Source organism: Ochotona curzoniae, unplaced genomic scaffold, assembly GCF_017591425.1.
Source record: "Ochotona curzoniae isolate NIBS_2020 unplaced genomic scaffold, NIBS_Ocur_1.0 contig_2321, whole genome shotgun sequence".
NCBI classification, from domain to species: Eukaryota; Metazoa; Chordata; class Mammalia; order Lagomorpha; family Ochotonidae; genus Ochotona; species Ochotona curzoniae.
In genome coordinates, this window is record NW_024465421.1 from 9,803,082 (window position 1) to 9,824,242 (window position 21,161).

Consider the following 21,161-nt stretch of genomic DNA (forward strand, 5'->3'; position numbering starts at 1 on the left):
GGAGGGAAAACAACCGATTTTATTTAAAAAAAGAAAAGATTTCTATGCAGTGCCCCCCCCCCCCCCAGCTAGCCTGATCCTAAGCTAATGCCCAACATCTTCAAAACATCTGGGAAGAGTAATCTGCTTAGCTTCACAACCCACGTGGGCACAGGTTCTCGGGGAACCAGTGACATCCAGCGAGACTTGCCCCCGCCTCTGTCCCTCCCCCAGGATGAGTACAAGGACCAGGAACGACTGGAGGGAGGAGACATTTGAGGGGGGCTGGGGTCCTGGTTCATCTGTGTACCCCCACCCTCTCGCAACCCATCATGCTCCACAAGCCCCAGGCATCTGGCCCATGCCTGGTACGCAGTCCGTGTTTCCTTGGGTACAATAAAGGATTCTTTTGTTGTTTTTTCTTTTAATGGACAACATTAAAAAAAACAACAACAAACCTTAGTGGTGGGCAAGGGGCTGTTTTATGAGATAAGGCAGCCAGATCTGAAGCCTGGAAACCCCCACATGCCCACTTGTGAGGTGGGACAGTCCCGGCCGCCCCAGCTGGTGGCCGTCTGGTTTCTCGCCCCCACCCACCTCCGGCACCACCCTGCGTCCCAACCACAGAAGACAGGAAGCTGACGTCAGCAGCGGGTCTTGCACTCTGCCGGGGAGTGGACCGGGAGACTCTGGCTCAGATGCACAGTAACCTGTCCCAGGTAGCACAGTCCACCCCCACTGGGACAGGTGTTGATGGATGCCTGGCCTGGGGAAGGAGACTGGGCTGTCCCCTGGGCCACCTGCAGAGTGCCTAGAAGGAGAAGGGCGGAGCCTGCCTCCAGCATGTGTGCTGCTCACACTCAAAGGTACCACATGTGCGACAGGAGGACACATGACACCAGCCCTGGGCACACATCATGCCCAGAGAAACAGCCTCTCGCAGGTACAGACCGGAGAGCAGGCCCTCAAATCCCACACCCTCGCACATCACAACATCCACAGCCCAGCCCTGGCTCGTGTCTCAGTGGAGCTAGGGTCAGGCAGCCTTACTTAGCTGGCCTGGGGTCCAGGGCCTGTGGGTGGTGGGGCTGTGATCACCCACTGGCGGAGGTAGCTCCTGGGAGGCCCCTCGTCCACGGGGCTGGCAAAGTCACACTCCACGGGGCTGCCGCAATCTGAGCCGGCGAAGCCGCTGTCAAACGTGTCCATGTCCAGGCTGGCAAGCGGCGAGCCAGCTTCACTGTCGGAGACCCCTCCGGGCGGCCTGCCTTGCCAGGGCGGGCCGGTGGCCCAAGCCTCCTCCCCGGCCAAGGACAGGTTGAATCTGTCCAGGAGGCCACCCCCGGGGTCACCTCCTGGCTCCGGGTTCCCTGCTGAGACACAGCAACAAGGGAGGACAGTGGTCCGCGGGCCTCCCAACAGTGGGTCCTCAGCGTCCTGGCTGGGCTCCAGGCTGGGGTCCAGGTTAAGAGCTGGGTAGCCGTCATCCCCACAGGTGCAGGGCCAGTCACAGGGCCCCTCTGCACCCTCCACAGTCACCGTGCTGATGGACACCGTGCCATAAGGCCGCTCCTGTTCCTCGCTGTCGGTTGAGCTGCCCAGGCTGCCAGCCCTGGGTGGAACTGGCTCCTGGGAGCCTGGCTCTGGCAGCCCATCGGTCTCCAGCAGGTCTGCCGGCCCAGGCAGCTCGGTGAGCCCCGAGCTCTTGGTGGGACTGTGTGATGGGCAGCTGTCATGCATCTCCAGGGTCGAGGGGGCCTCTGTGCCCCAAGCTCCTGGATCCGGGCAGGAGAAAATGAAGGGTGTGCCCACCCATTTCTGACAGAGAGAAAAAAAAGAGAGAGGGTCATGGGCTGGGGCAGGAGTAAGGCAGAGGTCTAGAGAGAGACAGACCACGACACCAGTAGAGACAGATCGTGTGAAATCTAGGCTGTGATGTGCCCCTGGCCTCTGGGTCCTCGCAGTCGTCTCTGCTCTCTCGGGGCTCTCTGCGTCCCCTCTAGCAGTAGGAAGCATAGCCCACAGCCCTCCGCAGTATGTCCACACAGACTGTGGGTGTTCCTGGTATGTGTTGTCCGGGAGTCGGATTCACCACTCCCAGGGCCATGGGGCAGGAAGGCTTTGGACCAATGAGACGGAGCCCTAGCTCCACCCATCCACTGTTGAAACTTGAACTTCACCTTCTCCTGCTCCTATGACAGCCATCCCCTGCCCACTCCAGGAGTGGGCGCTGAAGCCCACACAGTGCCTGGCACACAAGCAGGTGCTCCCCAAATGTCTGTGAATCCCAGGAATCAGTGGACTGACTCAAGTGATGAATTCATCTGCCCTGAGCTCCAAGCAGCCTTCTTCTGATCCCTGGCTTCCCCAGGAACGTGGCCCTCGGCCAGCTGCTGCCCTGCTTCGTGCCTCAGTTCCCTGGGGTGTAAAATGGCTCAGCTCACAGCCACCACCACCACCCTGAGGCTGGGCTTGGCACGAGACTGTTGGGAGCCCCCTAGCGGAGGCATAGCATCGAGTGTGAGGGCAAAGGGGAACCATGTGGGCTGGGGTCCAGGTTCCTCCTAGCCCCGCTGTGAGCTCCAAGGGAGCAGGAGAGAAGGCAGCGCCAGGCAGGCAGGAGGCACTTAATGCTGCAAGTCCCTCTCCTCTGAGTTTAGGCTCAGCTCAGGCTGGGAGCACATCCTGTCCCCACCCTATCACCTTATTCTTTGCAGCAGCCCAGCCAGCTAGCCCTGCACGGTGACTGAGTGGGTGCATGGAGGTGAGGTTGAGCTTGGCAATGGGGTGAGGCGTCAGTGGTGGGCAGGGCCAGAGCCTTCCTTCCCCATCCCTTAGGCCAAGGGACGCTAACAGAGCCCCTTGTCTGGCTCCGAGTGGCTGGGGCTGCCCCGGGGATCCCATCTCAGGACAACACCAAGGCTGCACCATGGGAATTCAGCTCTATGTGCTGCAGGCAGGGAAACCGAGGCCTGGCAGGGACCTGTTCCTCCTGGGCTGGTGAAGTGGAGTCGGAGTTCTGGGCCGGGGACCATTGGGCTCCCTGGGGTTGGGGTGGGTGGGTCTGGGCTTGGAACAGGGGAACTCACCTTAAAGTCTCCACTGTGGCGTTTGTACAGGGGCTGGAAGAACTTCTCCGGGCTGGGCACTGGCACCCACACCTTCTTCCACAGCCTGCCAGGGAGGTGAGTGGGTGGGATAAGGCCCTGACAGCACTCACCCAGAGGGTGGCCTGGTTCCCCAGCTCACACACCTCCCAGCTCCCCAACCAGCTGCTTCCTGCAGAGGACTCCCAAGGTGCAGCCCAGGTGTCTCCCTGGGCCTCAGGCTCCCTGTCTGTGAAATGGGAGCAATGAGGGCATGGGATTTGCAGGACTCAACAGCCAAATGTATGCTCAGCAAGTGCTGGCCTACTACACCTCCTGCAGCCGGGCGTGGGTCGACAGCCCCCGCTCAGGGTTAGGGATTGGATCCCAGAGCAAAGACCCAGCACCCAGCACAGTGTTCAGCAAGGTCCGCTGTCATCAGCCTCCTTAGCCCACAGCTCTTGGCCTCTGTCTGTAAGGACCCAATTGAAGCCAACAAAACAAACTACTATTTGCACATCCCCGTGCTCCATGCCTGCTCCCAAGGGGAGGGCTCAGCAAACACCAGGTGACTCAGGCTGACTCCCCAACCCCAGTCTCACCTCCAAGGCAGGTGGATCTTTAGGCCCAAGAAGACAAGGATAGGGGCTACAAGGACCAACAGGAGAAGCAGCAGATGAGGGTCCCAGGCTGCTTTCAACTCTGCGAAGGAGAGAAGTCAATGAGGGGTTAAAGCAAAACAACCTCCAGCAGCGGCACAGGTATGCTGGGAAATGAGTCTAAGGGAGTAGAAGGGAGTGGGGCCGCTGCGGGGGCTTTGGAAGGAGAGCCGGCACCATTCTCCATGCCCATCCCCAGACCAGGGCTCCCAGGCTCTGCTGCTCCCTGGAAAGGCCTGCAGGGGGCGCAGAGGTGCCAGGCAAATCCTGTACCAGGAGTCCTGTGTCCTTCCCAGCTTCGTACCCACCTTCCGCCTGGGTCTGGAAGATGACCGGGTCGCTCCACTCGCTCCATGTGCCCTGGAAGAAGGAGCCGGGCTGGGGCGCTGCCCGCACCTGCAGCTCATAGCTTGAGTCCTGGCGGAACTCCCGGGCCAGCAGGGAGACGCTGTTGGAGTCCACGGAGATCAGCTTTCTCCCTGGACTCTGCCAGGACACAAGGGGGAAGGGACGCAGCAGTCAGGTCCAAGCTGGCCGACCCCTCAGCAGTCGGCTGAGTCCTCCCACCTCGCCAGCCATGCCACCTGCTGAAATCTCATCTCTGGTGCCTCGACAGCACTTGGGGTGCAAGTGGGCGGGGAGGAGTGACAGCCCCTTCCTTTCATCCCCCACCCCCCCAGGAGGAAGCGAGGACAGAACGGCAAGGACACTGCTTTGCTCACTGGGCTGTCCTTGGTTTCCACCTGTCCTCGGATGTCCCTCTCCCACCACGGCCCCTTCCTGCTGACAGCCGGGCTGTGCCCCCACCCCAGGCACCCTGCGCTCCTCACCCGAGCCCAGGGGTCTGCCCGGTTCCTGTATTGTACTTCATACTGCAGCTTCCCCTTCAGTGCGTAGAAGGTGGGGTCTTCGTAGTCAGAGCGCCAAGAGACGTTGTAATATCCCAGGAAGGTCACAGTCACGTTGAAAGGGGGGGCGGGCTTGACTGCGAGAGAACCCCCCCCAAAAAAAATGGATAGAACAGGTGAGAAGGACTGGGCGGTGGGAATTGGGCCTCCCACCCGTCACCCACGCCCGACTTGGGACACAGAAGCTCAAGGTCGGCGACCCCGGTGAGTGTGCGGGAAAGGCCACCGCCCACATGCCTGTGGCCCCCTGAGCTTGACTGACCATCCTCATCAGTCGGACGCACGCCCTCCGGTCACTCCTCCAGAGCCCTCAGTACCCTCCCAGCCTCCAGCTCACAGAGCCATCAAGGTCACGGTTGCAGCGAGGGGAACTTTGTAGCCAAACCATCCCTGCTTTCTCTCCCTCTGCAGTGGGTGGGCCTCTGAGGCTTTTTAGGGTACACACGTCTAAACACTCACAGACACACACACACACACACACGTACAGACCTAATGACACAGAGACACACAGAGACATCACAGCCACACATAGACATTCACTCGCACACACCCAGACACCACACACAAATGTGCATATATACACAGACACACACAAACACAGAGATACACACAGACAGCGACACAGACATACAAACACAGACATATATACCCGTACACAGATAGACATAAATAGACACACACACACAAGCGTCATAGGCTCAGCCACACAGATACACACAGACATACACAGACGCACATAAACAGACACACACCTGACACATGCATGTCAGACACACAAACACACAACATGCACCCATACCTACACACAGGCACAGACATGCAAACGTCACAGAGACACACACCAGTGTACAGACACGTGCAGACCCACCAGCTTAGCAGCGACGGACACACAGAGGCACACGCTGTCAGACACACAGACACGCTACACGCATGGACAGACACAAACAACACACAGGGTACGTCTTAAAAAAGCTCACAGAAATGCTTAATCCCCAAAAAACTTCACACAGATCTGCACCCAATTCGTATTTTTGCATGGAAACAAACTCAGCCTGTCTCAGTGTCACCAGCGTGAACAGGTTCCAGGTCGGGGCATTGGGAAAGAGAAGATGTTAGTTTGCAAAAGCCCCTGTCAGAACAACGGGGAGATTTCCTCCAAGAATCAAGCCCGTGAGTCCCGAGTTTTCAGTAAGGCGTGGGCAGAGCAGGGTGCTGTCTGAGACGCTGACACAGGCAGGGACCACGGCAGCTCACGTGTTCTCCACACCCTCCACTCTGAGGGAAAAAGCAGCCTCACTCTGGCCTGTGTCCTACTTCAAGGCGACGCACGGCGGAAGCAAGCATCCACACCTGGATGTGCCCACGGGCTCCACGTGCACAGTCCCAGTGGAAGCATCTAGAGGAGCAGAGCTCCTGCTCCAAAGGTTCCGGCACGCTTGCATCACAACAGCTGCAGACAGCAGCCGTGTCCTCCCTGGGGTCTGATGGGAGTAGAGGCGGGATGCCACAGGGCTTCTTCCAGGAATTGAATAGAAAATGGAACCTGGCTTTCCCGGTACAATTCTGAAGCTGAAACGTGATCACAGAGCTGGCTACTGACAGGGGGAAGTGGTCTACTCTGAGCAAAAGCAGATGGGTCAGGAGCAAGGCTCGGCGGCGACAGCCTGCTGGGCTGCCCAAAGGCTGTGCTTGTTGACTTGCTGGAGGGCCAAAGAACCATCGCTTCTGCTTATTGCAAGACTGTTTGGAGGAAGTGAGCCAGCAAGTCAACAGGTGAAGGCTCAAAGAGAGCTCCTCCACCTTGACAATTTCCACCAAAACCATCTAATACCCCTGCTCTCCTCCTCCTCATTTCTTTGCGCTTGCTAATATTAAAATATTTTTAAAGGCATGCATGTTTTCTTTCATCAATAATGTAAAAAAAAAAAAAAGATTGGCGTTCATTTGGTTAGATGCCAGGTCTCTCAGTTCTTTGGGGATGAATTCCACAGCTGGTATCATCACTGACAAATGAGACTCAAACTGAATGGAGATTATGTTGAGAAATGGAGTTCAGACTTTTAAATTTTTGTTGTTGTTGTTTGTTTTTTTAAAGTTTTATTTATGGGGTTGGAATGATTGCTCAGCTGGCTCACCCTCCACTTGCAAGCGCCGGCATCCCATATGACACTGGTTCGAGCCCCAGCTGCTCCACTCCCATCCAGCTCCCTGCTAGTGGCCTGGGAAAACAGTGGAGGATGGCCCATAGCCTTGGAATCCTGCACCCACGTAGGAGACCCAAAGGAATTTGGCTTTGGATCAGCTTAACTTCAGCCATTGCAACCATCTGGGAAGTGAATCAGCAGATGGAAGATCTTTTTCTCTGTCTCTTCTCTCTGTAAATCTTCCTTTTCAATAAAAAAGAAATCTTTCCAAAAACAGGTTTATTTTATTTATTTGAAAGGCAGAGCAAAAGAAAAAGAGGAGAGAGATATCTTCCACCCACTGGTTCACTCCCCAAATGGTTGCCGTGATTAAGACTTTTTTGTGGAGAAGATTCAGTACCTTCCACTCACCTCCTGGGGACAGAATCCTAGAGAGGCTGATGGGAAGATTTCTCTCATAAAGGGGCTGCCAGCCCAAAGGTGCATGTGTCTTACCCAAGGTCACTCAGTGAAGCCAGGAGACCTGGGTCCCAGTCCAGCTCCTCTCTGCTACTTCTCTCAAGGGATAACGCCCAAACCCTCTATCAATCAATCCATCACATCTCAATGAAAACGAGCTGCTCTATACTGCATGTGGAGGCCAGGGCACAGGGAGGGTTAGTTTTGATGGAGGGCAGCGGTGTGGAAAGAGTTGGCCCAGAGATGATGGGATCCCACCCACCTCCCCGACCTCCTACCGACTCCTCCTAGGATCTCAGGGCACACTCACTGCTCTCAGCCAGGATAAAGCTGCCACACTCCTGTGAGTGGTTGCCAGATGGATCTGTCATGTTGACGCTGAAGATGTCATCGGCCATGAAGTGGAACACGTCCATGTGGCAGGTGTACCTGGCATGCGTGGCGTTGTGGCTGGCCCTGTGCAGGTTGCAGGAGGTGACTTCGTCCTGTAGTTCTCCATTCTGGTCTTGCCTTCAAGGACAGTGACTGGTCACAGCTGGAGGCCAAGGCACATGCCCAGGTTCCACCCCTCCCTTGCCCCTTCCCCGCCCCCACTCCCTGCTCCCCACGCCTCCTGGTCCGCTGTGCTGAGGCCTGGCTGAGCCACTCCAGAAAGAGCTAGGAACTCGCTCCCTCCTGTCAGGCAGTGGCTCTTGATTTGGGAAATTGAGCTGTTCGTGCTTGCACTAAGCCTGTCTGGTCCAACATTGGATGCCTGTCCTAGGATAGGGGACCAGCTGACCTACACTCCACTTCTGTTCAGTACCCAGCATGAGCACTTTTGAGAGCCTGTGTTGAGGGCCCAGAGCCCAACAAACCCCATTGTCTGAGTTTCTGGGGAGGTTAGTGGGACGGGATTGGGGCAAGGCCATGCCTTGTCCAACTGCACCGACAGACACGGTTTCAAGTGCGTGTAGTTCAGTAGACACGTATTTCCTCATTTACATGTTTAGGCTCAGGGCAGGACCAATATGGACATGTAGACTCAATTCTGGGCCAAATTTACTGCAATCAGAATGTCTTACGTTTTTAAAGATGTATTGAAAGGCAAAGTTCCAGAGAGAGAAAAACTTCTCATAAACGCTAAGCCTCTAGCCTGGACCACTCTGACAGCTGCCAGAAGGGGCACCCCTGAATCTCACAGAACAGCCCTGGGGGCTTGGAAAACTCTCTTTGGGGACCAATATTGTGATGCAATAAATTAAACCACTCCCTTTGATGTGAGCCTTCCATATAAGCGCTGGTTCAAGTCCCAGCTGCTCCACTTCTGGCAGCTTCCTGCTAACAGACCTGGGTTTATCAAACTTCTCTCTTCTAGACATCACTTGATTGCACAGGATCTTGGGGGCCTCACCCCCTGCTGGATCCCCCACACTTGCGACAGTGCCTAGCATGAGCTTTCTCTGTGTGCTCTGAATGATGAATGAATGGCCTGATGAATAACAGAAAGAAAGGCAGCTACTCAATCTGGGGCTGCATGCGAGTTGGGAGCTGGGCAGTCTGAGCTTGAATCTCACCCACTCCCTCACCCATCCCGGGGTGGTGTGACTGCAGCAAGCTGCTCTTCCATGTCTGAGCCTCCAGCAGCCAACTGGGAAGCTGGAGTGAGAACTGTGAGCACTGGGAGCAATCGTGCAACCCGGCAGGTGCTTAAGGATGCAAACAGCTGCTGCGAAGGCAGGACCGTGTGACCGACAGAGTGAGGTCTTTGTAGCCAGACAGAGCAGCCTGCAGTCACCTACCCGAGCGAGATCTGGGGTGGGCACGAGGGAGTCCCTAGCCCTGGGCTTTTCTGAGGGTGAATGGCTAAGCCGATCCCTGCCCTGCCCCTACCATGCCCCAGAATGCGGCACCTCTACTTTTGTCGCTAAACTACCTGCCGGGCATAGCACACAGTAGATCCATGGGTCTAAGTCAGCACCCCTGGGATTGGTGAGGCTGGCCCACTTACCAGGTCAGGGTGAGCAGCCAGGGATGCAGGCTCCAGGTCTCCAGAGTGCAAGTGATTGTCTGCAGGTAATCTGTGTAGCAGAGGAGGTCTCGGCAGCTCCAGCCTACAGGATCATGGCACAGAGGACCTGGGTTAGGGGACTCACTGGGCGCTGGGAATACCCCTTGCCACCACCACCACCTCCTCAAAGGGATGAATGGGGCTGGGGATGAAGTGGGGGGGACTCAGGGGCCCCTAAGATGGAGGCCTGCATGCACTGGGGTCCGTCCCACCCAGGAAGTCCTTGTGTGAGCCCTAAGTGTCAAGCCCTGGCTATGGAGACGAGGCCGGCCTAAGAGGAAACGCGATCAACTGATGGCCGAGTCCTGAGTCCCAGCTTGTTGTCCCATGCAAGAAAGCTCTTTTAAGAGGGAGAATATTCTAGAATCCCTGACGGCTCCCAACCTGACCACTGCCAACAGACAATCATGGGTTTCCTGGGGGCCGGTGACCCCTGCTCATCATGCTCTCACTCAGCTCTGAATGACAGGTGCACCTGCAGTCCTGCTGCCACACGGCACTTTGCACACGACGAGTGCAATCCCTTCCGGTTCTGCTGGGCAAAATGCAGGGCCCGTGATGCCTTCCCTGCCCTGCCCCCACCCACCACGATTGACTAGAAACTGGTTCCCTTTTGTAAACAGATTCACTTTCAGTGGCTTTTTCCTTAAGCAGTGGACCTCCAGGAGGCGGTGGCCTCTTCTCTCCTCGAGGGGTCACTCCGGGTCAGGACCTTGATCCAGCGCCAAGAACTCAGTTGTTGGAAACGTCCTTTGCCCATTTCCACCCTCAGTGCATAGATGGGAGCATGGAGGCCCTGGGATCAGACCACACCTCTTGCCTTTCAGGGACAGGGCTGGACCTCATCCGTGCCAGCTCTCCCCATCCGTGCCCGTGGCAGACATCACTAATCCATCACTGCACTCTCTCTGGGTGTGGCCTCAGAATCCCTCTCTACACCATCCTCCAGGCAGCCACAGCCAAAGGCTGTGATATGTGCACGTGAATCTTGCTCTGAATCTCACTCTAGGGACAGCCCCTGGGGAGGATCACAAGGCTGTCAGGCCCAGAGGGGTCTGTTCAGGCACTTAGTACTGATTTGGGCAGAATCTCAAGCCAGGAATGGGGCTCTGTTCAGGCATGGGTCAGGCTGCTACTGCAACACCAGCATTCTGTCTCTGCTGCTCTGCTTCCCATTCAGCTCCTGCTAACGCTCCTGGGAAAGCAGCGGACGAGGCCCCATCCAGCAGGAGACCTGGAAAAAGCTACTGGCTACTCCTGGCTTCAGCCTGGCTCAGTCCAGGCTGTTGTAGGCATTCGGAGGAATGAACTAAAGGATGGAAACAATCTATTTTTTGCTAAGGTGGAAATACATACATAAAAGTTGTTTTTTTTTAAATGTGCACATTGAGATTCAATCACCAATGTGGCGAGATTGTAAGAGCGTGGGACCTTCGACAAGTAGCAAAGTGCAGGGACAGACTGTGGACCTTGCAAAGGGCAGGAGGGACCCCACATATGCTCCCCTTTGCCCTCAGTCATTCCTGCCTAAGAAGGGAGGCAACACACAAAACTCCACCCTGGAGACAGGAGCAGGGCAGGTGCCCCCACCCGTCCGTCATCCACCCTGCCGGCTAGCGTCATGGGAAATGCATCCCGTTCCTTCAGAAACGAGCCGGTCCCTTGCAGCAAAAACACACTGGGCTGTGACTCCAGGGCCAAGCAGCCCAGCCTTGGTGGCTGTGACCTGCGCCTTGTCCTCTACGGAGCTCAGCTCTTCTCAAATGCAAGGACACAGACGCATCGTGGCCTCGCAGGGCCCTGGGGAGAAGGGTATACGGGTCGTGGCTGAGTATACAACAGACGCATGCAACTCGCTCCCACGTGGTGTGAGATCGTGGTGGGTGGCCCAGGGGCACTTCAGAGCCAGTCAGAAGGGGAAAACTCACAGCCTGACAGCTGCTTCCTGAGGGAGCTATTTGGGGCGCTGGGTCTTTGGGTAAAACCCAGAGGAAAATGCCGATGAGTCAGCAGAGCCGCGCCAAGTTCCTCCCTGCCCTGGGTCAGCCTCCAACCACCTCACACTACTCCTCCAGGAAGGCCTCCTGGATCTCCCAGGCCCTGGCAGTGCTCCTCCTTGCCAGCTTCTGTCCTCTGAGGGAGGCACCTCCAGGGAGCTGACTCCTTCTGCCTCCCCACCTCGGCACGGGGATGGTTAGAAGTGGGGGGCACCCGAGATGGAGGATGTAGAACATCTCCCAGGAGAGTCACTGCCCAAACAGGAACTGAGGCAGGGCCCAAGGCAGGGCTTCCTCCCAGGCCAAGGCCAAGGGCAATGGAAGTACAGGATGGTGATGCTCACCGTCCCTTCTGAGACAGGAAAGTCTGACCCCTGGAATTCAGGGCCCACTGCCAGGGACCAGGGTGCTTTGTGTGGCAGGAGGTTAATGGGGAGCAGGCCACCTTTAAGGTGATGAATCCTGCAGATGGTTGAGGGGGCCTGTGGTCTCTAGTCATGGCCTGGCCCCCCCTCTGCCACCCCGCTCGCTCAGCTTGGCTGGGGGATGTAAGGGGTCCCTCCCCACCTCCAGTCTGCAGACCATGGTGGGAGGGGCAACTACTCACCACCCTGGAGCATCAGCAGAAGCAAGGGGGCGGCCCAGCCACGCCGCATGCTGACTTCCACGAGCCTGTAAGAGATGCAGGAGGCAGGAGGGTGAGGTTGGCCGGGGGTGCTTTTCGGGACCTTGAGTGGCCTCCCCAGCCCTCCCTGGACCCCCTGGCCACTGATCTTCCAATCTGTCCTAAACAGCCAAGAGCCTGAGCAACTCGTGGGTGATGCCAATGGGTCCTGGCTCTTTCTAGAGGCAACTGATGCTCCCCCCCCACCCAACCTCCCACCCCTGAGATGGTTACTTACTCCCCCCCTTCCTCCTTCCTCTGCCCTTAGGCAGTCACAAGACAGCGGTGAATCCCAAGAGGGAGGAGCTAAAGCTGACAGATGGACCATCAGGTGCGAAATTGAACAGAAAAACAATGAGGGCGGAGGGTGAGTGCTTGGCGGAGACCTTGAACAGAGATCAGAGAGCCCATGTTTCACGCTGGGGTGCCTGGGTGTGATCCCCGGCTCTGGCTCCTGATTCCAGCTTCCTGCTGATCCACAGCCTGGAAGACAGCAGGTGAGGGCTGCTCCGGTGACCAGGGCTCAGTTACCCACCATGGGAGTCCTGGGTTGAGTTTCTGACTCCCAGCTTTGGCCCTAGTTTAGTCCTGGGCAACCAGGGAGTAAATCAACAGATCTGAGTCCTCTCTCTCTCTCTCCCATCGCTGCCTCTCAAATAAAAAGAAGGAGGGGGGTGGTAGAGAGAGAGAGAGAGAAACTAGAAAACTGTTGTGGAGAGCAGCTGGCGCCAGCAGGACAGGACTGTCTTCCTGCCACAAGCCCCCATGCTGATGTGAGCCCACTATGCTGGCTTCTACCAAGGGGAGCTCACAGAGAGAGCTGAGCTCACATGCTTGGTTGGTAATAAGGCTGCTGGCATGTCAGGGAACGAAGGAAGTCTGGGTTAGCCCAGCAGGGAGCACACACGGACTGCCCAGGGAAGGCAGCCCCCTGCTGAACAGAGAGGGCTTCTCCAGAAAGATGACAAGCGATGTCTCTAGCAGGTGGGCGAAGCCAGGCTCCATCTGGGACTGTGCCCACTGCGCCGCCCAGCTCTGCTTCTGTGTGGGGAGCGGCCAGCCACAGGTCCAAGCTCACAGCACTCTTCTGCCGTCACCCTGACGCCCACAGATGACCGGTTACAGGGCCAAGTCTTGTGCAAGGCTTTTCCTGGAAGCCACTGCTGACTGTACCACGGGAAGATGCCCGAAAGCCAACTGGCGTCCTTGTTGTGCCCCTATTTGAGAATTCAGTGTGACTTCCACCACCAAACCAAGTCACTGGAGGAGCAGGGAGTAGGGCACAAGCTGTGGGGCTTAGGGCCCGCTCAGTGCCCTTTCTGAATCTTTTTAGAGTGCAGACAGGAAAAAGTGCTTCCAGGGTTCTACAGAGAATTCCAGGAGAGGATACACAGCAGCAAGCCCCGGGCAACGGGCATGATTGACATGGAACTTACAGCATCAGAAGCAGAAGGATCTAGAAGACTCTGGATAAAGGTTCCAACGCATTTCACCTTCAAAATTTCAGCCATTACCATCTGTGTGCACTACTATTGATTTATTCTGTATTTTGAAGATTTATTCATTTGAAAGGCAGAGTTATAGAGACAGAGGGATAGATCTTCCAACTGCTGGTTCACTCCTCAATGGTTGCAACAGCTGGGACTAGGTCAGGCTGAAGCCAGGAGCCAGGAACTTCATCTGGGCCACCTTCCACTGACTTTCTGAGCACGTTATCAAAGAGCAGGATTGGAAGTGGAGGAGCCAGGACTCAAATTGGCATCCATGTAGGAGGCCTGCTTTAAAAAAAAAAAAAAAAAAAAAAAGATTTATGATCCAGCGCAGTAACCTAGCGGCTAAAGTCCTTGCCTTGCACACACCAGGATCCCATACAGACGCTGGTTCTAATCTCGGCTGCCCTGCTTCCCATCCTGCTCCCTGCTTGTGGTCTGGGAAAGCAGTCGAGGATGGCCCAAAGCCTTGGGACCTTGCACCTGCATGGGAGACCTGGAAGAAGCTCTTGGCTCCTAACTTTGGATCGGCTCAGCTCTAGCTGTTGCAACCACTTGGGGTGTGAACCAGCAGGCACAAGATTTTTCTGTCTCTCCTCCTGTCTGTATATCTGGCTTTCCAATAAAAATAAATAAATCTTTAATAATAATAAAAACACTCTCTCTGCTATCCACAGCTTGAACACATGGCTGCCAATTGTGGCAGGGTGAGTCTGAGCCCACTCCCATGGCCATGCTCCATCTAAGACACAGCCCCAGCACACAGGGTGGCAGAACTCTGGGTCACCCCCGGTGGTCTTAACCTAGGAGAAAATGCAGACTCCTTGTCCCAGAGGGAAGACAAGACCTCTCTAAATCCCTTAGCTCTGCCCAAAGTTACCTGGCACCCAGTAAGCTGGAGGTGGTACCTGCTGCTTTCCTTCCCTGGCATCTCTGCTTCTTAGAAACTCTTCCTCAAGTCAGAACTGCTGCTGGTGCTTTGGGTGGGGTTGACTCCACCCTCTGCTCCACAAAGTGGAGTCCTGGCCAATCACAGCACTATATGTGGCTGGCCATTGGCCAATCACCACACTCCATGCACCATTGACCAATCACAGCATTCCCTGTGACTAGATGAGGAGGAACATCAAGCATGATGGATGAGAACAATCCTGGCATGTTTTTTCTGGAACTCTGGCAAAGTGATATTTTTTTGGGTACCTGCTGCTGGGTCAGTCCTGGGAAATACGGACCCAGAGTCCTCAGGACATCCCTGGGATGGCTGGATCCAGCTACAGCTGATGTCCACCTGCTGTTTTGCACCTGCTCCAGCTGGACACATCATTTGACTCCATCGTGTTGGATTCTCTCTGCTGCTTGCCACCTGATAGAATGGTCAGAGCTGTAAGCCGGAGGATCTTGGAGCACCTGCCAGCTCCTCTCATTGCCTCTGCTCCCTGACTTCACTGGTCAGACACAGCCTGCCCTGTGCACCCGGCAGTGGGGCTGAGTGCCTGAGAAAGCAGATGGGACTGTATCCTGTGAACAACTGTAGCTGGCACCAGCTTCCTGCCATCGCTGGCTGCTTGTTTCATATGACTCACGTCTGCCTAGCCCCCGGGGCCCCGCCATGCCTTCACTGCAGGAGCTGAGTCCTCCTCGTAGGCCTTCCCTCCTCTCCTCTTCTAAGCTCAGCTGTGCAGTTTTGCTGGAATGTTCCAGAATTGCTACCACCCACTTTCAACCTTCATGATTTCTATCAGTGCTATTATTTACCTGCTATATAATGTTACCTTTCTTCTCATTTTCTTGCTCTGGTAAACACGTATCAAACGAAAATACTGGGGCTAGCACGGTGGCTCAACAGGCCAATCCTCTGTCTGCCAGTACTGGCATTCCATGTGGGCACCAATTTGTATCAGGATTGTTCTACTTCTGTTCTAGCTCCTTGATTTATGGTCTGGAAAAGCAGCAGAGGATGGCCCAGTGCCTTGGGACCCTGTAGCAGCCTTGTGGGAGACCCAGAAGAAGCTCCTGGCTTCGGATTGGTTCAGCAACAGACATTGTGGCCATTTGGGGAGTGAACCTAGCAGAGTTTCTCTCTTTCTCTCTCTGCCTTTGAAATAAACCATTCAAAAAAATAAAAGAGAAGACAGATGAGTGGTGGTGGGCTTCTGGGATGTACCAGTTTCAAACAGGCTTCTTGCCCCATTGCCCTTTGTGTGGGTGATGGATCTTGCCATCATCTGTGAAAAGCTCAAGGGGGGTTACCGGGCCCCCCAGGGGAGCTAGCCACACGTTATTCCAAAGAAACGCCTCACTGGTGGGTTCCCTCGGCTTTGAATCCCTCCTCTGCCCCTACGGAATCAAGCCGAGGCTCCTCCCATCCCATCAAGTCTCCACCCTCAATTCAAACCTCCCTGGATCTTCCCTGTCCTCTGGCCGGCTCCAAGGGCCAGAGACCACCAAGCGAGGGGCTGGCACCATGCCTCAACAAGCTAATCCTCCACCCTGTGACAAGGGCATCCCATTCGGATGCCAGCTCCATCCCAGCTGTTCCGCTCCTGGTCTAACTCCTTGCTTATAGCCAAGGAAAGCAGGGGAGGATGGCCCAAATGCTTGGGCCCCTGCACTCACATGGGAAACCTGGAGAAAGCGCCTGGCTCTAGGTTTTGGATCATCTCATCTCTGGCTGTTGGCAGCCACTTGGGGAGTGAACCAGTAGATGGAAGATCTACCTGTCCCTCCCTCTGTAAAATCTACTTTTCACGTACATTTTACAAAATAAATAAATAAAAAGGACCACCGGGAAAGTCTCCCATGTGGTACTGACAGCTTTCCCATAGGATTTCTGCAGCAGGTGGCCCACCTGCGTGGTCCCCATCACAGAGGGGAGGGACTCCTGATTTGGGTCTGTGTGTGTGGGCAGGTAGTCTCGGCTCTGTGATGCTCTGTGTTCTGATGTATAGCATGGCGGGGGCCGGGGGAACGGTCGCGAGTTTTGTTTGTAGGAGGGCCGGGTGTGCACGCCCATGAATGTGTTCATCCATCATATCCCTGGCTGAGAAATGAACAGCGGGTTGTGGTCTCACAGGCCTCCAAGTTGGGCCCGATTCCAGGAGACGCTGGGGAAGTGGAGAAGCGTGTGGTAAGAGATCAGATTGAAATCAATGCTACAGAGGATCCTGAGTTGAACTTGACCGTCACCAGAGAAATGCAAATGAAAAACCACGATGACATGCCCTTTTCATCTTATCAGATGGGCGGAAGCTCAAGGTCTGCCAGTGTCACATGTCGCGAAGGATGTGCCATAGCGGGAACTCCTGTTCATTACCAGTGGAAATGTAGACGAATAGGACCAGGATGGAAAACAGCTTCCCAGCAGCTGGGCCTTGCTTAGGACCCAGCGAGTTCACGCCTCTGTAAGCTGCTAAAGAAGCGCTCTCCAAGTGTACAAATGTGTTTACAGAAACATTGATTTTTCACCGTGAAACACGGGCCACAACCTGCATGTTCATCACAAGGAGAATGGAAACTATTGAACTGTGATGTAATCCTTCAAAGTGAAAATGAATCACAGATCCGCTACACACAGCAAAGCCAAGAACTCTCACAAAATGTGATAGGAAAAAAGTAACTTGGAGGACACCTGTGCTAAACCCCATGCACGCTGGGTTTTGTTGATGAGCTCAACACTTCCTCCCTTATCCTATATGACCCTCGGTGTATAAAGTCTGATGCCACTAATAAACTTTGGCTTTGACCATCAGTCAGGGTCCACGCGTGTTATTATCGGCTCCATGCACCAAGTCCATTGCTGCGGGACAGCGCCCACGCTAAATTTGTTTTGATGTGATGAATATTAAATTTTGAATAGCAGTGGCAAAGAAGGGAAGAAACTACTGATGGAGTAAAAGTCTGAACAGAGACTGTTTGGGATGATGGTGAGTTCTTGGGACAGGTGTTGGGCACAGTGGTTAAGATGCCCACACCTCCTATCGGAGTGCCTGGATTGAAGCCCCAGCTGTGCTTCTAATTCCAGCTTCCTGCTAATGGGCACCCTGGGAGGCAGCAGGTGAGGATGGCTCAAATAGTTGGCTGCCTATAGGGGAAACTTGACAGAACGCCTGGCTCCTGGCTTCAACCTGCTCAGCCCTGGAAACGACAGTCGTTTGGAGGGGAGTGAATCAGCACAGGAGATTGTCTCTCTGCTTCTCCTCTTTACAAACAGATTGATTAGTTAAGACCTTGCAAATGAGTGGCTTTAAAATGCGAGTTTATAAAGAAATGGGTTTAGTTATTCAGTTCAGACTACGCTTTGAGAATGAGTAAAAGTCAGAAATGACGGGGGCGAGGGGGGTGTCAGTATGGAAGGTGTGTGTCTGTGTCCTGAAAGAAGCTCCTGGCTCCTGCCTTCAGATTGGCTATTGTTGAGGCCATCTGAGGAGTGAATCAGTGGATGAAAGATCTCTCCCTATTTCTCCTTCTCTCTGTTAAAATCTACCTTTCCAGGGCCTGGCACGGTAGCCTAGTGGCTAAAGTCCTAGTCTTGCATGCACCGGGATCCCATAAGGGCATCAATTTGTGTCCCAGCAGCCCCACTTCCCATCCAGCTCCCTGCTTGTGCCCTGGGAAAGCAGTAAAGGATGGCCCAAAGCTTTGGGATCCTGCACCTGCATGTGGGAGACCCGGAAGAGGCTCTGGGCTCCCGGCTTCAGACCGGGGCAGCTCCGGCCTTTGTGGCTGCTTTGCGAGTGAATCATTGGACATAAAATCTTCCTCTCTGTTTCCCCTCCTCTCTGTATATCTGACTTTCCAATAAAAATAAAATAAATCTTTAACACATAAATATTTTCAAGATGAGGGAATTTTAAGGCATGTGGACTATAGCTTCATTCAAATATTTGAACGCAATTTTTTTTTTGACAAAAACCTGAAAAAATTTGGCACTGGTAGGTTTACATTCAAGGACGAGTTAAAGTGAGTTTTTCAGGCAGAAGGAAAATAATTCCAAAGGGAAAGCAGTTTAGAGAGGTGGGGTGTGGGGGCAGTATTATGGCATAGTGGGTTTGTCCTTCAGTTGCAATATCAGCATTACTTATGGGTGCAGGTTCCCATCCTGACTGCTCTGCTTCCCATCCAGTTCCCTGCCAAGGGCCTGGGGAAAGCAGAGGATGGTCCAAGTGTATGGTCCCCTGTCATTCAGAAATTCCTGACGTCTGGCTTTCACATCTATCTGCCCCAGCCAGTGTCGCCTAGGAAAGCAGCAGAGGGTGGCCTGAAGGCTTCAGTCCCTGCACCCACGTGGGAGACTTGGATGAAACTTCTGCTTCCTGCTTCTGCCTCATCCAGGCCCAACTGTTGGTGCCATGATGGAAGATCTCTCTCTCTCTCTCTCTCTCTCTCTCTCTCTCTCTGTAACTCTGCCTTTTAAATAAATAAGTAAGTAAATAAATAAATAAATCTTTACCCGCCCCCCCCAAAAAAAATCTCAAAACAACAACAAAAATCCCCCAAAAAGAACAGGACCAGGTGCCTTCATCAGCGAATTCTACAAAGCACTTAAAGAATTCACACCAATTGTTTTCACCCTTCTCCAGAACATGAAGGAAAGGGACAGACTTCTAAGTTCATTTTATGAGACCCTCACAGCAAAGCTAGACCAAGATGCAAAACACAGGATGAATTATTGATTAAAAAAAATTCCTCCCCCCCCCCCGCCAAAATCCCAGCAAACTGAATTCAATCACGCATTTGAACAATGATACCCTATGACTAAGTAGGATTGATCCTTGGGATGCACAGATGATTCCAATGATGAAAATGAACCACTCCAGCGTTCCCCCTTTAACTAAACAACGGAGGAAAACCACACGTCATCCCGGCAGACGCACAAAAGGCATTTGACAAGATCCAATGCCCTTTGCAACAGCAAAGCACCCAAAAGGCTGGAGATGGAAAAAAAAAAAAATAAGGAAAAAAAGAATAAAAAATAGAAACAAAACAAGAAGGCTAGAGATGGAAATATATGACCCCGACTTAGTAAAGAGCTTATAGCCACCCTGGCACTCAGTGTACTAAGGGTATAAATTAATACAACAATTTTGGATAAACCGCTGAATGGGAGACCCAAGGTGTGCATTGCTGGGTTATTGAGTCATCTGAAATATACAGAAATAATGTGAAGAGCCCGCAGCTGGGATTATCACAACAAAAAGCTGGGAACTCCTCCTAGCAGTCAGGAGCAAGGCCACGACATGCATTTGAATGGCCATTTCTGTCCTAAGCAGGACACTGCGGACTTGTAGACTTTAGGGTCATGAAGCAGCAAAAAGCATCTGCATGGGAAAGGAGGTAAAAGTGCTTCATCCTAAAAATTCCACATGAACAATGAATTCAGGATCAAACGTTAAGCCAGGGACCAGCATCAGCATTCCATACGGGATGGAAACAACCTGTTAGACTTCTGGAAGTGAGAGGCTTCTAGCTTTGTTCTCAAAACTGTTCAGGATGATCTGGGTCCTTGGATAGTCCAGCGATGTTTGAGGATGGACTTTTCTGTTCCTAGAAAGGATGACTTTGGAATTTTGATGGGAACGTCATTAAATCCATTGTTTGCAGTAGGTGTATTAATTCTTTCTTTTTCTTTAGGTGTATTAACTCTTTCATTTTCTTTTCTTTTTTTTTTTTTAAGATTTATTTATATCTGGGCCCGGTGGCGTGGCCTAGTGGCTAAAGTCCTCGCCTTGAACACACTAGGATTCCATATGGGTGCCGGTTCTAATCCTGGCAGCTCCATTTCCCATCCAGCTCCCTGCTTGTGGCCTGGGAAAGCAGTCCAGGTCAGCCCAAAGCTTTGGGACCCTGAACCCCCGTCGGAGACCTGAAAAAGGTTCCAGGTTCCAGGCTTCGGATCTGCGCAGCACCGGCCGTTGCGCTCACTTGGGGAGTGAATCATCGGATGGAAGATCTTCCTCTCTGTCTCTTCTCCTTTCTGTATATCTGACTTTTCAATAAATTACAAAACTTTTAAGAAGAAGCCTCTTCCAGGTCTCCCATATAGGTGTAGGGTCCCAAAACTTTAGGCCGTCCTGGACTGCTTTCCCAGGTCACAAGCAGGGAGCTGGATGGGAAATGGGGCCACTGAGATTAGAACCTGCGCCCATATGGGATCCCAGTGTGTGCAAGGTGAGGACTTTAGCCATTAGGCCACAACACCGTGCTCCATAAACTACTTTTTATCTGTCCTTGGTTTTAGTATTGTGGCATGGCAGGCTAAGTCACTGCCAGAGATGCTGGTATTCCCTATCCGAGCACCAGTTACAGTCCCGGCTGCTTCATTTGCAATGCGGCTCTCTGCTAGTGAACCTGAAACAGCAGCGTAAGGCCTGTGGTCATTTTGTGAGTAAACCAGAGATGGAACGTGTGTGTGTGTGTGTGTGTGTGTCCCTCTCTGTAACTCTGCCTTCCAAATAAGTACGTAAAGAAAGAAATTTCTATCAAACTCAGACCACCTAACGTAAACATGGACAAAGACCTTGAATAGACATTTTTCCCAAGAAGATACTCCAATGGCTAACAAATCCAGAAGACACTCAACATCGCTGACCACGTCACAGTGAACTAGCCACCTTACACCTGTTGAGTGGTCAGCATTTTGAAAAGAAATAGTATCTGTAGAAGCTGGAGGCCTCGCAACCTTTCAGTGAGACTGTAAAACAACACAAAGCTTCTTCAGTTAAAAAC

At 53.6% G+C, this 21,161-nt stretch overlaps 1 protein-coding gene across 3 annotated transcripts in view; it reads right to left on the bottom strand.

Moving 5' to 3' along the window:
- Positions 1-442: 442 nt before the first annotated feature.
- The window catches only part of IL21R (interleukin 21 receptor), a 28,509-nt gene continuing 7,790 nt past the window's right edge, over positions 443-21,161 (bottom strand). The window contains exons 1-9 of one of the 3 annotated variants that reach the window (XM_040973169.1): positions 12,185-12,195; positions 11,890-11,954; positions 9,226-9,328; positions 7,546-7,745; positions 4,555-4,709; positions 4,033-4,210; positions 3,668-3,767; positions 3,069-3,153; positions 443-1,797 (exon numbers count right to left, since the gene is read on the bottom strand). In XM_040973169.1, the coding sequence (XP_040829103.1) occupies positions 1,030-1,797; positions 3,069-3,153; positions 3,668-3,767; positions 4,033-4,210; positions 4,555-4,709; positions 7,546-7,745; positions 9,226-9,328; positions 11,890-11,938 (1,638 nt within the window). In that variant the 5' untranslated portion in view covers positions 11,939-11,954; positions 12,185-12,195 and the 3' untranslated portion in view covers positions 443-1,029. Of the gene's footprint in view, positions 1,798-3,068; positions 3,154-3,667; positions 3,768-4,032; positions 4,211-4,554; positions 4,710-7,545; positions 7,771-9,225; positions 9,329-11,889; positions 11,955-12,184; positions 12,196-21,161 lie in introns of those variants that run through there. The other 2 variants (XM_040973168.1, XM_040973170.1) reach the window with 2 other exon arrangements.